This window comes from Pinus tabuliformis, chromosome 8, assembly GCF_031772625.1.
Source record: "Pinus tabuliformis cultivar Carrire ecotype Pingquan chromosome 8, CPIR1, whole genome shotgun sequence".
In the NCBI taxonomy this organism is placed as follows: domain Eukaryota; kingdom Viridiplantae; phylum Streptophyta; class Pinopsida; order Pinales; family Pinaceae; genus Pinus; species Pinus tabuliformis.
In genome coordinates this window covers 1,927,710,887-1,927,727,271 of record NC_142294.1, presented here as the reverse complement: position 1 = coordinate 1,927,727,271, position 16,385 = coordinate 1,927,710,887, and the positions used below count along the sequence as shown (strand labels likewise).

Sequence of the window (16,385 nt, the reverse complement as noted above, 5' to 3'; positions counted from 1 at the left end):
TTTTTTAATATAAATGCAAATATATATATAGTAGACGCTTCGGAGACGCTTCACTTCCTAGATTTTTGGGAAATGACGCTTCGTGCAACATTGATGTTGATAATCAATTAATGTTACAAAGTGTATGGATGGTAGTTGAGAATTATATGTTAAAAATTCATATGGATTTGCAGCTAAAATCAGTGATGGTAGGTGTGGACGGTGTGACTGAGTACAACAATAGAATGTGGTAGCAGTATTGTATGGTCTGCAGTGGAAGGTGGCACCTATAGGCGAAGTATAGTTGGACCATATGGTTTGGCTATAAAATATATACAGTGAATTTTCTTTTTTTGGATCATAATAATATTCTTATTTTCTTTTAATAGAAATTATGGGTTTTTCGGGGGGTCTTGTGGCCAAAATCCAAAGTGTGATAGAAAGACCCAAAAAAAGTCAAAGAAATTCTAAAAACACCGTAATTGTGGCCAAGGGCCGAGGACAACAAATTTTGACAGAGGGTCTAGTGGCCAAAGGCCGTATCAAACAACAAAGCTCTAATACCAAATGTGACAACCAAAATATGGCTCATAAATAAAATATCCAAAATACTAGGAATATAAAGATATCCATTAAGATATATAATATATAAATGTATGAGAAAATGATATGATAATACAAATAAGGGCCACACATAAATAAACCTAGGTCGAAGTGCCCTTTCATCAAGAATCATGTCCTTTGAAACATGTCCTTTCATTATTGCTTACTAAGTATTACTTAATGATATTTACATTTATATTCGTTACATATTCATTATAGATAATTCCAGCTATTGCAAAACATATCAAGATAGTAAGTTAGGATAAAATAAAGGTCCTCTTTATAAATCCCCACTCTGCACTTTAGATGTCAACTTTAGGCCTAAAATGCATCCAACAACAGATGGAGATTATAAAAGAAGGGATACACACATTCATCATAACCACACTTCCCAACAAAATATGAAGTATGCTTGAGAAAAACAGCACGTCAGATATGATAAAGGGAGAATGAGCGTGAATTATTGAGAGTTTCATTGAAGACAAATCTTGCAATAATTAGGAATCTATGAAACAAGGGCTCCTCGAGGCAGAGAATATCATCAAGAAAAGATTTGAGAGTGGAATTTCAATTAATAAACTTCATTTTTGGCCCAACGATAGAAGATAGTACTCAAGGAGCTAAGTCTAGAACAATTTTCAGGTTTTGCAATAAAAGTCTGATACTTACTAGACTTGAGACCAAGCTGCTGATTCCATTCATCAATAATCTGTCCAAAAAAATCGACTGTGCAGTATTAAAAAAGAAATAAATATAAGAACGTATGATGATGAAACAAAAAACTAATACTTTTGTATTAGAAAGTAATCCGGGACCCCTGTACACGCCCGTCTTTTCCTAAATTGGGGTAGTTTATAAAACAGAATTTTAAATCTTCCAAACAGTAAATCTAATTACATCTGACAATTTTCATAGTGCAATTGCTGGAAAAATAGCTTCTAGACAGAATAGAGATGAAATAAATTTTCAGGAATTATAACTTCAGAAAGGAGTGTGAAATCTGTGAAAAATGCATGATATTAGGCGATTTGATTAGCATTCCAGTACTCTGATATCACAGCAAAATAACCAATTCAATGGAATGAACTGTCACAACCATTTACTGCCACAAAGGCTGTGACTTATAGTGTTAGTTTGGAATGAATATCCTTTGTAATAGTTTTCATGTTAACCTTCAAGTTTCCAATAACCCATGAACTTCAGATTCCTACTGTTATATATACAGATTGAGTACTTTAGATGCATTATCCAAACCATGGCCATGTTAGGGAAATCTGAGGACTGAATCTGTATTCTCCTATTAAAACAAAATTTATTCAAACTGGCATATAAGGAGGTCTTCCTCTTTTGGTGCCTCCCACGAACTGCAACTCTTCTAGTTAATTACCACATCCCACAAAAACATACCAAAACAGTCCCTACCACAGCTTCACTCTTGGTAGCAGAGCATTGTAACTGCTTTTGATGTTCCACAAATTACAATACAAGCAAAACGTTTAAACACTAGACATCCTGACCCTTTGACTTGCTAAGAATTCTTCCTTGACATGTGATTATTATATCCCATCCCAAAATGTGATCAAAAAAGTGGACAATCAGAACATCAACAACATATATATAAACAATTCTCGTGTTGACTAGAACCACTTGATACCTCATCATCAATCAGAGGTAGTGTGCACACAATCTTTACTAAGTGGAATAGACATCATGTCCTCTCACAGTATTCACGTCCTCAACTCCAAGAACGATCAACATATCATAGACAAAGTTTTGGATATCCTCTTCTATCTCATTTTTTGTCATTGTCACTAACAAAAACTAGGAATCTCTCATTGCCAAACTCCAAATGCAACAATTTCACCAAAATGTTGAATGTGGTTTCACCTAAGTTTTGAGTTTATAATAATGACAATAAATAGAGTAAATAGAAAATATGTGTGTATCCTCTTGGGCACAGAAAGATCCTTCTCAAGAGTGTTATAGAAGTTATCCCTGTGTTCTGGTCCTCTGGATGACAGTGGCCTTCATTCCAGAGGGTATCCTCCAGAAGATAAGGAAGACAGTAATCAGGTGCATATGGGCTCAAAAGAAGGAAAAAAAGAAGTATGGCACTAGTCCAGTGGCAGAGAATATTAGTCCTTAAAAGAGAGGGATTGGGATCTAAAGGACCTCCCTTCGTTCACAAAAGCTTTGGCTGCCAAAGAGATTTGAAGGATCCTCTTTACAGAAGGACCATGGCAAGACATTATGCGCAAGAAATACATCGAAACCCTCACCAAGGAAAACTGGATAACAGCTCCAAGGAAAAATACTGCAGGTACTAGCATGGACGACCATGTTTGATACATGCAGCATAACCTATCATTGGTGACAATCTTGTATGGCTCATTAGCAATGGGGGACAGATCAGACTGGGGACAGATCCATGGGTGAGATGGGAAGGCACCCAAGGGCCCTCTCGTGACATTTTACATCACCTGCACTCCCAAGTACATTACCTTTCAGACATCTATGATAGAAACATCACTGACTGGTGTTCATCTGGATGGAAAGAAACAAACCTCTTACGGATGGAAGAAAGAATGTGCAAATGAGAGAAACTCTTATGTAGGAGCATGCAAATCAGCGTTCATAAGGTTGAAAAACATCTCTGGCAGATTGGTATGTGCAGCTAACAAGACAACAGGTCAGTCACTATTAAGCTTGGGTATGTAATGTCCTCATTTTCAGTTTCCCTTATGATGCGATCAGGATGGACTTCCAGGATTGGTGACAGCCAAGTTACAGGAGCAAGATTACAACATCAAAGGGCCTGGAGGGCCTTGGAGGAGTTTTATGGAGTCCGATAGAGTTCACTTGCTATAATTCATTATCAGGGCCAGTTCCACACAGTTCGTTCTTGGCTCTATTGCATTTGGACGAATCCCGTAAAAATGGGGTTATTATCAGCATAATTTAATTAAAAACATTAAAGGTGTTGTTTGAAGGGGATTATTTGGAGAAACACCTTAGTGTAATAGCTGGAATGAAGAGATCTGCAAGATGGGATGGTAAAAAGTGACTTTACCATTTTCCTGGATTAAAAGAGACTTTAATTAGTCACTTTATTAATATAAAAGAGGGCCCTTGATGAAAACCCTTGGGTTTCCTTGTGTGAGTTGGATGAAAACCCAACCCACTATTGAGGAGGTTTCAACTAGAAATCTCACAGAGCGTCATCAACATCATTTGTGAGTAGATCTGGAGCAAATTTGTAGACTGGAGTGGGGATCACACAGATCTCCAATTCTGGCATTGTTACCGCTCAAACTAGCAAGGGACCTAAAAGGGACTCCTAAAGGGTCAACTACTAGATCAAGGGCAACAATGGAGACTTAGCCCACTATCACCTCAGCTAAGACTCCCTACTCTTTACGGACTTTCACCGATGGGAGGAGACCCAGTATAAGGAAAGTCACTTGTGAAGGATGAATCAACAAATGGATGTGAAGTGACCTTAATGATCCCTTTCCTAGAAGGAGGTTAAGAATGGAGCTCGCTTGCTCATCAAGCAAGGTACAAAGCTTTCTAGGAGAAGGAGGTGAGGAATTAAGGGCAAGGTTTAAGGAATATGTCTTGTAAAAGAGTATCCCAATCCCTAAAATCCTTACTTGATTTCCCAAGTGGTTATTGAACAATTAACTTTTCAAAGGTATGGGACCACACGGGGCCAAGTGGACCCAGGCTAGGTTAAGGGGAGGGAGTTTAGCAACCAATGATGATCTTAACCCAAAGAAGGAAGGGGAAAGGATCAAAACAAGAGTTTTCACTTAGAAGTGTCAAATTGATCCTGTGAGGTACTAGCCTAGGGAATACTAGGGCAAAGTTTGATCTCAGAGCTAGGGCTTGGGATATCTCGCAATCCCACCATCGGAATTTCTTCAAATTTGGAGGAGACCTTGAGGACACACCAGCGCAATAGAGGCTAGGAGATCGAACTTTTTCTATGGCTACTTTGTTGGGAAAGTGATGCCCTAGGTGGCCTAGCATGGCTAGACCTAGAATGAGGAGGGAAAGGTGAAGAAAAATGGGTCTTTGAGTGACCACCTATTGGTAGACCAGTGCCTAATCCCTCGGGGAGAATGGAGTCTAGGAGAATGGTGAGAAAGGACGTCATTTCTCGGTCAAGAAAGCCTCAAGGACTACATTGCTCGGCCTTTAGGGCAAGAAGAAGTGACCTTAAAGCTTTCGCTTTGCAAAAGGGGATGGCTTATCAAGATAAATTCCATGGTAGAATTATCCCTAGGAGATTTCATTCAACATACATGGCCCATAGATTGACAAATTCTGTATAGAAACAATAATTTCGCAATTATGCTGTGCAATAATTAGCCCTAGTATATCGAAAATCCCATTCCAATGCATATGACAAAGAAAAACAAGAATAGCATTAAATGTGTGTACTTACATGTAAGAGAACATATCCAACCATCAACATATTTGCCAATAAAGAAGCTCCAAGATAAGAAAGTCCAATCCAAACATCAAAATTCATCCATGCTCCAATTCATCCTCCAAGAAAGAAATGCAAAATTCTCAAGAGAGAGAATGATCCAATCCAAGTGATGATACAAAATGAATTCATGTCTCTCCTATTTATACATTCATTAGGAGTTTGAATTACCTAATTTGAGCCTACATTAGCCCATCAACAAAAATAATGTGCAAATTATATTATCCAATTATTTAATTTTAAGGTCACAGCCAAGCCAGACACCGAATTGGTGTATGAAACCCCCTTGGTTGTGGGACAAGGGACCCACCTCCATGCAGCGATTTGACTGCTAAGTCTACGAAGGCATACATACTCTATCCCCCTCTAGTTTTGAACCTGTGACCTCTTAGGAGGAAACACATGCTCTTAACCATTAGGCCCACTCAAGCTATGACAAGCCCACCAAACTAGCTCATAATCAAAATAACAAGCCTCCCAAGAGGTCGAATAATCAATAATGCATGTCGTTGGGCTCTCTAAGGGGCCTGATGAAGTCCATAAGTGCCAAAATGATGAATTGGACTTCCAAAAGTAATAGACAAGGGGTTGGCCCCTTGTTCTCCACATAATAAACTTGTGGTGCTCCCAATGGCTGTGAGGGCACACAAGTGACCTCATCGGTCTCCAAGTAAGTCGAAGATGCCTGTAGACCATCTATAACATTGTTTTACAAAACGGCCAAATCGACTCCGAGTCGAACCGAGTCAATGGCCTGGGGAGTGACTCGGCGAGCTAACCGGTCCGGTTGACCGAGTCACATATGACTCGGCCGAGTCATATGTGACTCGGTCAACCCGGCCGGGTCCGTTATGACTCGGCCGAGTCACTGTTGGGACGGCTGGGGAGGTGTAAATGATAAAAGAATTTCACTTTTTTGGTAATTTTTGACAAAGTTAAATGAAGTTTATGGATTCCAAAGGGTAATAGTAATTTGTTAAATGCTTTTGGGGTCCATTTCCCCCTCCCAAACCCTATTTAAGACACCCAAATGCTCTCATTCACTCACAGCAGTCTTATGCATTTGAGTGAGAGTCTTCTTTGAGAATTAGTGAGCAGTTCTTGAGCTTGTTTTGGAGCAGCAGTGAGGAGTCTTGGAGGAGCATTGTAGCTGGAGTGAGGAGCTTCTTGGGCAGCCATTTGGAGCAGCATTGAGGAGCTGATTCTTGGAGCAAGCTTGAGGAGGCAGTTTGTGCCTGGAGGTATTTTTTTCCACCTCTATAAATCTGTTTTTGCTTAGTAAATTTTAGGTGCATATCAAGAAAGCTGAGAGTGTTTTTTGTCAAATAAATGAACATTGAATCAATTTTTATTTTTTTTTCATTTTCAGATTGTTTTCCTAGTCAAAAAATGGCACCTAGAGCAAAAGATCCTGCTTGGGCATATGTTGAAATGGTTGATAGTCAGATGCATTGCAAATTTTGCCATAGGAAAATTAAGGAAGGTCCTCGGGGCATTAATAGGCTGAAACAACACTTGGCAGGGATTAGAGGCCAAATTACCCCATGTACCTCATCAGAAATTGGGGAGATTAGAAAGAATTTGTTGGCCAGCTTTGAGAAATTTAAAGAAGATAAGGCTAGGCAAAAAGAGATACAGGCTTAAATTGGGAGGAAGAGGGAGATACAAAAAATGATGGCTACCAACCCCCACTATGATTTTGAGGGTTCTTCCTCTATCCCTCAAACTGAGGCATCCAACCCTTTCCGTTATGTTCCTCCCTCTTTTGGTTCTGTTCAAGATAAGGGAAAGGGTAGAATGAATTTGACAAAGGGTGATGTGACTATCAAAAGTTATTTCACTCCCTCCTCTCCATCAGATGCACATGGTCCTGAAGTTAGTAAAGGTCAAATTCAGCCCACTTTAGATGACCATTGGAAGAAAGAATTGAGGGAGACTGCTTGTGACTACATAGCTAGATGGTGGTATGATGTTGATATCCCCTTTAATGCTGCTTGTTCACCATATTATGAGCCTATGTTTGATGCCATACATGCTGTTGGAAAAGGCTTCAAAGGCCCTACTATGCAAGAGCTAAGGGGGTTTCGTTTGCAGAAAGAAATTCAATCCATTAATGAGTATTTGCAAGAGTTCAGGGACTCATGGGCAAGAACAGGGTGTACCATCATGTCAAATGGATGGACTGATCAAAGAAACCGTACCATCATAAACTTTCTTGTCTTCTGCCCACAGGGAACCATGTTTTTAAAATCAGTTGATGCATCTGATAAGGTAAAAGATGGCCACTTGTTGTTTCAGCTATTGGATCAGGTTATTGAGGAGGTGGGGGTGGCTAATGTTGTTCAAATCATCACAGATAATGCCTCTAACTATGTTCTTGCTGGTAAACTGTTAGAGGAAAAACACAAGACCATCTTTTGGACCCCATGCGCTGCACATTGCATAGACCTCATGCTTGAGGATATTGGAAAATTAGATTGGGTCAGAAACACTGTAGATCATGCCAAAAGCATAACAAAATTTATCTACAATCATACACTGGTTTTGAGTCTCATGAGGAAACACACTGGAGGCAAGGATATTATTAGGCCTGCCATCACTAGATTTGCTACACATTTTTTGACATTGCAATCTATGCTTTCCCAACATAGAAACTTGCAAAAGATGTTTTCCAGTGATGAATGGAATCAAAGCAATTGGTCTAACAAACCAGAAGGCAAAGAATTGAAAAGGAAAGTCCATGAAGAAACTTTTTGGAGAAAGGCAGCAGAGATTGTGAAGCTTGCTGAGCCACTAGTTAAGGTGTTGCGGTTGGTGGATGGGGAAAGGTTGGCTATGGGTTTCATTTATGAGGCTATGGATCAAGCAAAGGAGCAAATAAAGACAGCATACAAGGATAGAGTGGCAAAGTATGGGCCCATTTGGGCAATCATTGATGAAAGATGGAACAATCAACTCCATCGCCCTATACATGCAGCTGGGTATTTTTTGAACCCACGGTATCATTATAAAGCTAAGGAGTCAGGAGCTTTGAGGGGGGAGGTCAGAGATGGACTGGTTGATTGCATTGAACGCATGATCCCATCGGAGTCTGATCAGCTGGAGATACATCAACAGGTCACATCCTTCAGCAATGCAACAGGTACCTTTGGGAAGAACCTAGCAAAGATTGCAAGAGAAGCAGATGAGCCAGGTAAACAAAAATTTCAATTTTCAATTTCTTAATGGTTTTACAGTTTTACTTTTTTTATTAAAGTTTGTTAAATCATTTATAATTTGAAAGTTAGATATAATTTGTAATTTTGTTGAGCTTCAGCCTTCATCTAACTCATAATTCATTACACTCCTATGTTTTTTGCAGCACAATGGTGGGAGGCCTTTGGTGGCCAGTGCCCTCAATTGCAAAGGTTTGCAATTCGTATTTTGAGTCAAACTTGCAGTGCATCTGGGTGTGAGCGCAATTGGTCTGTCTTTGAGAGGATTCACACAAAGAAGAGAAACCGTTTGGATCAAAAACGTTGAATGATCTAGTTTTTGTCCAATACAACCTTCGGCTCAGACGAAACCAATTGCTGAACAAAATACCTGATTCAAATCCCATTGTGTTGGAAGACATTGATCCAACATCAGATTGGGTAGTGGAGAGTCGTCCACCAGAGTTTGATCCTGATGAGGATCTTGATGAACTTGAACATGTTGTTCAACTTCAGCCTGTTCAGTTGAATGCAGATCCCAATCCACCAGCCTCAGTCTCACAGCCAGCAAGGACTCCAGTTGTAGGTGCTTCCTCTGCTCAGCCACGACAGAAGCGCAGCCGCATATCTACTCTATCTCAGCTTGCATCTGCTGCACAGCCTGCTAGTGGTACTGGTACCACTTCTACAGTTGCAGTTGGAGACGATGATGATGATGAGGAGCCATGGGGCCCCTTGTCTGACTCTGATGATGATGATCCAGAGATTGGTCGAGATGATCTTGGCTCCTCTGGCAGTAGCTACTAGCCAGTAGAACTAGTATTGCAGTCTGGTCACCATCACAGTTTACTTTTGTTGTAGAGGCCATTTCTAGCCTCCTTGGTTATTTGTATTTTGTTTTGAGTCTTTGATCATGTATGACAGTTGACTATGTATTGCCATTGGGTACCATTTTCATATAGTGGATTGGTTCATGAGCCTACTTTGATCATATGTTGTCTTCCATCTATATTATAATGTTGTGTGTTTGGAAACATGAATAAAAATCTTTAAAATTATGTTTAAAATATTTAAAATTATGTTTTTTAATAAAATAAAATAAAATATTTAATGTATTTTTTACAACGACCGAGTCATTGAAATCGAGCCGGCCGAGTCATTACGGTTTCGGAGTCGGAGTCGGAGTCGATCCTCGGCCGAGTCGGAGTCGGAGTCGGAGACTTAAAACATTGATCTATAAGGGCTTCGATGATGGTGTAAGTGATGCACATCAGCATACAAGTCTTGGGTCACCTACCAAGTGCATGGTACAACTGTGGGGTTGGCTAGGCAAAGGTGAACCAGATGCATCTTCCTCGTCCAATAGGTGAATCTCGAGCAATCTCTGAACATCTTTGAGGATCCATCAAATGTTGTCTAATGTTGTGGAGGCCCATGGCTCTCAACACACACCCTACATGTGCCAAAGTAACCCTCTGGAGGATTAGGACCCCGTATAGGGAGACCAAACCCAAGATGGAGATGTTGAATGTGGCCAATTATGCTTTTAGTTGTCTTTTTAGCTGCATCAACCTCTAGGACACCATTCTAGGCCTGACCCAAGGTGCAGCCAAGGGGAAAAGGAGAGCTAGCCCTGTGTTGACCCAGTGGAGGAATGTGGACCCAGGTAGGAGATATGATGAATGGGGTTTATAATGAGTGGAAAGGGGGCAATATATGTGGATGAGGGAGCGGGACAACACAACCAAAATCAGGGTTTCCCAAGAAGTACCATCCCTAAAGCCAAATGGTGAGTAAAAAAGATTCCACGGGACTAGAATCCAAGGTCAACATCCAAAAAGGGGTCTAGGGGACAAGAGCACAGACCTAGCCCATTCTTTCCATCGAATACCCCCATTACTCCATGCCTAGAAGCGTCCATGGTAAGCAAACTACAATACTCAATTACCAAATGACAAGGCATACCTTTAGGTTCGGGAGGCCCACCTTCAAACACCCGATGATGGCAGATGGGTGAGGGACCACATAGTTGGCTCAGGTGGCGGAGAAATGGCACAATGATCTAGTTGGTGGTTGCAAGGCGCTGCTAGCTACCAACTGAGGGCCATCTTGGAGAAAAAAATTTCTCCTAGGGATATCACCCACAAAATGGTGGGTAACAAGCATCATTTCCAATAGCAATTTTGGAGGCCAGGTTCAGTATTGCAATAGATATTTTGAGGTCGGACCTAGTTTGCAACAGTTTGGAGGGTTCTATCTTAGCTATTCTCTAGCTATTTGTGTGGGCATGAACTTCCATAGGGCTGCTCCCTCTGAAGCTAGACTCTCCCTCTAAGACTCGATCTCCCTGTAGGAAATCTCTCTACTCCCTTCTAGCAACTCACATTGTCCTCCTGTACTGGAAACTGGACTGCGTAGCTCTGGGCTGGGAATCATCTAGTTGGAACTGCACCTGCATCTTGCAACCGGGCAATTCGCATTACCCATGTCACTGCAACTAGTTATGCAATTGTCTCTCGAGTACTAACTACAACTAGCTATGCAGTTGTCATCTGAATAATTGACTCCACCTACTGACACTGAACTTGCTACTATGATACTGTAGGCTCTTGTAGCAAAGGTGATGGTCCTGCTGCAGCAAACTGGAACTGATCTGACTAATCTCCTTGTTGCAACTGCATTGGACCCTACCCATCTGGCACACTAGAGTTTCATACTCCTCTTGGATCTGGTGCCTCACAATCTCCTTTTGAGCTCAGTCCTTGTCTAGGACCCAACTCCGCTTTGCAACTCGTACTAGACAACTTTCACTTCCTCTGACACTTGTCTCCGGCAACTAGAAGTCGATCTGTTCCCCAGATCTCCATTCTGGCTAACTCACACGACCTCCTCTAGCAATCTCGTACAACCATCTCTAGAAAGCTGCAAAATCTACGAAACTCAAATAATGTGGAGATTATTGCTAGAAATCTCCCTCTTTCACCTGCTCGACTGCTAGCACTTCTACTCACACTCCTTCCTGGAGTGAGAAAATATGCCTGCTGCAACTGGAAATTTTGGATTTCTGAAACTAGAAACCCTCTGAGAGAAGCTCCCTCTGTGTGTACACTTTCTTTTCCACTCGGCACTGATTCTGCTCTAGCAAACTACTGCAAACCCTTTGTGCCTAGACAAGAAATCTACTATGCAATAATACTGATTTGTTGCTACTCCCTCTACCTGTTGGAATCGCCATTCTAGACAAATCGAATTTTCTGCCACCCTGCAACTAAAAATCAAGCCCTCTATCCAGCAATTTGCACTGCCTAGCTAGGCCCTGCACAGCCCCATAAGATTTGGGCCTATTGCTCCCTCTAAAAAGCAAAATTTTCTCTCTTCTACCTCTAAGCTTCCTATCCGTCAAATATGCTCTGATACCATGTGAAAATTCCTTGAAATGCAACAGTGGAATTAATTCTCCTAACTGATTATTCAGTTTATTAATTTTTGATTAATATCGAATTAATCACACTGCATTTTCTTCACAAAATAAAATAAACATTGCGGAAATAAAAATACTGGAAACTAAGAAATGCTAGCACACACAAAAATTACGACACCGTTATTTTGGGAAAAAAGTCCCTGGAAAAACCCAATGTGGGAAAACCGGCGCAGCAATTGACGATTTTTGTTATTATGCAGCAACAGAAATTCTGAGCACAATAAAAATGTCGCCAAACTGACGATTCTATCTAAGACAAATACTGGCAAAAATATCTGAGGGAATTTTACCCTCGCTCCAAGCAATCCCGGCTCAGTCTAACCTTTGAAAAGCAAGCCGTCCAAACCCTCTGCGCAAATCCTCACATGCTTGGCCAGGAACTGATGCTAATCAAGCTATCTTGCTTGCTGATGACTGGGAAAGTGTCTCTCCTGCCTGCTAGAAAATCCTCCCAGTCTCTGGAAACTAAAATGACCTCCCCTCCAACTAAATCGAACTGCCTTCTTAAGTCCCTACGCAGCCTCCTAGAGAAACAATTCGGCCTCCTCTCTTGCCTCTCTGGAACTGGAAAATCTTCCTCCGGATCACTGTCTCTACCCCTCTCTAGCCCTGTGTCCTCTCTCTGGCTCAAACTCTACTGTTGGCTAGCTCAAACTGCCGAAGGAACTCGCACTGTTGCTTTTCACTCACTGTAATGTGTGTTTCTCCATCTACCCATCGACCTCTTCTTATAATCTCCATTTAGGACTCCAACGACCACGATTAAAACTTAATCGATGGCTGAGATCATCTCCAAGTCGATCTTTGTGAGTTTCTGGAGAATTCTCACCTTTATCAACCAATTGCTATAAATTAACCATTTTTCCTAAGCTAGACATAGGAAATATTTAATTAAGGTCAATTAATTTAATTGAGCCATCTCTAGGTGGAATTTCCAAAAACGATTTCTGGGTTTTGGAGAACTCCTGTGTTTTAGCCTCGCCACAAAATTTCGAGATTAAAACACCATCCAATGCTACAAAAATTAACAGAATACAAAAAGGTTAATGTACTTTACAATAGATGACCCACCTTCATCGAATGAGTAGACAAGATGAAAGAAAGCACTGATTGGAGAGAAGATGAGAAGCATCTGAGGCTAGGGGTCAAAGGAGAAAAATTTCCTCCTAGGGGTCACCCATGTGGATGGGTAATAATCCCATCCTTAATACAATTATACAACCCACTATAAATTAGGCTTAACACCCCACAATGTTCAGGCATTCTGGAGACTTATTTTCTAACTTTGGGGAAGAATAGAAGCAAATTCAGAATTTGGAATGTAACAATAGCACAGAAAGAGCTAAATGGACTTGTTTCAAAGGCTTCTAGATTTTATAGTTTTCATGAGATATACATACAAATTTATATATCAAGGAAAGCATACTGTAGACCAGCATCAAATTGATCTCAACAATCTAGGTCATCCGATCATAAGTTCCAGTCATTTGATATCGGTGGCATGCTGGTCAGAAGTGCAATTGCTCTAGCACAACTTCGAAAACAAAGCCACCAACTGTTAAAAGTTGCTTGGACAGGAAAAAAGAAAAAAAAAAGAAGAGTACTCAAGTCTGGAAATAACAGTAAAAGAGCATGCCGCTGACATCACTAAGTGCATTGTGATGGAAAATGGTATGGGTAACCACATAAGCCATCATTAACCTACGTCAAAATAAAAGAGTGCAAAATTTAGTGAAGTGTAAAGTTAAAAGTACATCGATATACTATGAGATGCATTTAAATATTCAGAAATTTAAAAAAATAAAAATAAAAAGAGAATACTCAAGTCTGGAAATAACAGTAAAAGAGCATGCCGCTAACATCACTAAGTGCATTGTGATAGAAAATGGTATGGGTAACCACATAAGCCATCATTAAACAACGTCAAAATAAAAGAGTGCAAAATTTAGTGAAGTGTAAAGTTAAAAGTACATCGATATACTATGAGATGCATTTTTCATGAAAACAAAAAGTATAGACTATTGTACATTAGATATTTAATAGCCAGAAACTCCTGTTATTGCAACCGTACTTTATGTTTCACATGCTAAAGATTTAAATAGGGCAGTTAAAAATTACCACTAGGAAAAAGCTCAAGATGCAAGGGACGCTTTTGCAGGGGTGGAGTATTTACTTATTAAATTATATGTAGCAAAATATCTATTGATGATAGAATACATATAAAAAGAATTACAAATAATATAACCGCTGTTGATGCCAGTGCTTTTGCACTAAGGTGAGGCACAAGAATGCATAAGACCACATTGACAAAATCCCAACATAAGATGAACCTTCTCGTAAATTGTATTGAAATGTTAAAGAATGTGATTCACGACAGATTGGTGCAAGAACAGAATCTATCCTATTATGAAAAAATCTTTTCAAACATTGTACAAAGGTGATTGGCAAAGATGTAGAATCTTTGTAGTTGCAATTCAAAACCCAAATATACAATTCAGTTAAACCAATACATTACAATTCTACAGGAATATGCTATAAAGTTAGTAGCATAAAGTCCAAAAATCTCAAATTTTGAAGAATAAACAAAAGAATTGTTACCCAACAAAGGTGGGTGACTCCCTAGGAAATTTTTTCTCCTAATCATCTTCTTTCAGCCGGCAGCCAGCAGCCCCTGATAGCCACCTTGTAGCTGACGTGATGTGCCATTTTATCTTTGCCACCTGCATCAGCCATATGTTTCCTCACCCATTTGTCAAGAGCACATATTAGAGGGTGGGCAATATGATCCAAAAATAATGTTATTCATTGTGCAATCAGGTGCATATGCTTGTTTTTCATTTGGGCATTTGGCATGGATTATTGGGTGACTTGGAAGAATAAAGGGATTTGACCATGGTTTTGTTCCCTCACCTTAAATGGGGGGTTAATCTTCAATCATAGTCCAGTGGGACATCCCCTAATGGTCCATGGCTTTAGGAAGGGCACTACTTGGGAAACGCTGATTGAGATAGTGTGGTCTCTGTTACCCACCACCTGTGGGTAGTGTATATAGGAGAAAAAATTTCTCCTAGATGGTCCTCAGTTGGCAGCCAGCAGCCCCTTCCAACCACCAGATAACTTGATGTGCCATTATCTTCACCACCTGAGGCAGCCATGTGGTCCCTCACCCATCTGTTATAATTGTATGAATGAAGGTGGGCCTCCTGACCCCGAAGGTATGGCTTTTCATTGGTATAGTTGACTAACTTTCCTTGCTTTTCATGGACACTTTTGGGCATGGATTGGTGGGGGGATTCGGTGGAAAGAGTGGGTTAGGTTTGTACTCGTCTCCTCTGCCCGATTTAGTGGTTACCCTTGTATCCTAGTCCCGTGGAATCTCCTTTACTGCCCATTAGCATCAAGGTTGACACCACATGGAATATCCTGATTTTAGTTGTGTGGTCCCACTTCCCGACAACATATACATCACCCCCTCCCTCTCATTCTAACCCCATTCATCATTTTCCCATCTAGGTCCACATAGGGTTAGCCTCCCCCTCCCCTTGTCCACACTTTGGGTTGGGTCTGGCACGATGCTCCAGAGGTTGATGCAGCTAAAAAGAAAAGAAAAAGCATAATTTGGTCACTCTCAACAAGAAATGTACTATAAAATGCAAAAGATAGTCGAGACACACAAATTTAGCACCTGGGCAAAAGCCAAACATGAGCTCTACCCCTTATTTATGGCCATCACCCTAGTTCCTACAGGCCCTAGATGAGCCCCCCTCCACATAAAGGACCCATGATTTTCCCAACCCCTGGTAGGCAATGAAATGCCCCACCTCAAAAAAAGGTACCTACTACTTCATCCTACACATCAAGCTCTCATCCCTTAGGGCCCCGAGCAGTTATGAAGAAAAAACAATTAAAGGCAAAAGGCATATGAAGAAGGGTGGAAAAACAATGATCGGGGTAACTCATGTACCACAATCTGGTCCCACCTACACTCATATACTCAAATGCGGGCTTCCCTCATTATAGCTAACCTCTTGTCCCATGACACGTGGTCTGGATCCTTCCCTTGATCCCCGCTCCGCTCCATCATTATATCACTTGCCACCTACCATCTAATGGACATACTATGGATATGTCACCCCCTTTAAAGGCTTAAACCACTTAATAGGATCTTTGGTTAACTGTTGATTTTGGGTAGCATCGGATGTGCTCTAGCCACGAAATTTGGTGGAGAGGTTGGGGCACATGAGATCTCCAATACCCAGAAAGGGTTTGGGCAAATTCTAAACAGATCAGAAGATATTAAAATAATTAATATTTTAAATGGAGTCCCTAAGTCTAAAATTAGGGAAAATAAAATATTAATGTGTATTAATATGAATCTGTGTTAGAGTGGTCCAAAAGACATGGATCAAGCCAAATCTAATCTTAGTCATTGATTAGGGACTTAATCTCGGCCGTTGAGATGTCAACAGGAAAAGTATAAGAGGAGGCTCAAGGGTCACTTGGAGAATACATCAAAGTGATCAGTCATTCTATTCTCTAGAGCGGGATTTGCTAAGAGAGATAGAATCAGTGATCGGGAGAGCAGCTGAGAGGCATTGACTACAGAGAAACAAAGAAGGCAGAGATTGCGTCG

General features: G+C 40.6%; 1 protein-coding gene across 2 annotated transcripts in view; it reads right to left on the bottom strand.

The window, feature by feature from the left end:
• Positions 1 to 16,385, bottom strand: part of LOC149244219 (spindle/kinetochore-associated protein) — a 234,109-nt gene that overhangs the window by 98,842 nt on the left and 118,882 nt on the right. Inside the window, exon 5 of one of the 2 annotated variants that reach the window (XM_089374762.1) lies at positions 1,252 to 1,291. The exons of the other annotated variant lie outside the window; for it this stretch is intronic. Coding sequence (XP_089230888.1) covers positions 1,252 to 1,291 — 40 coding nt within the window. The remainder of the gene's footprint in view (positions 1 to 1,251; positions 1,292 to 16,385) is intronic. 2 annotated transcript variants of the gene reach the window in all.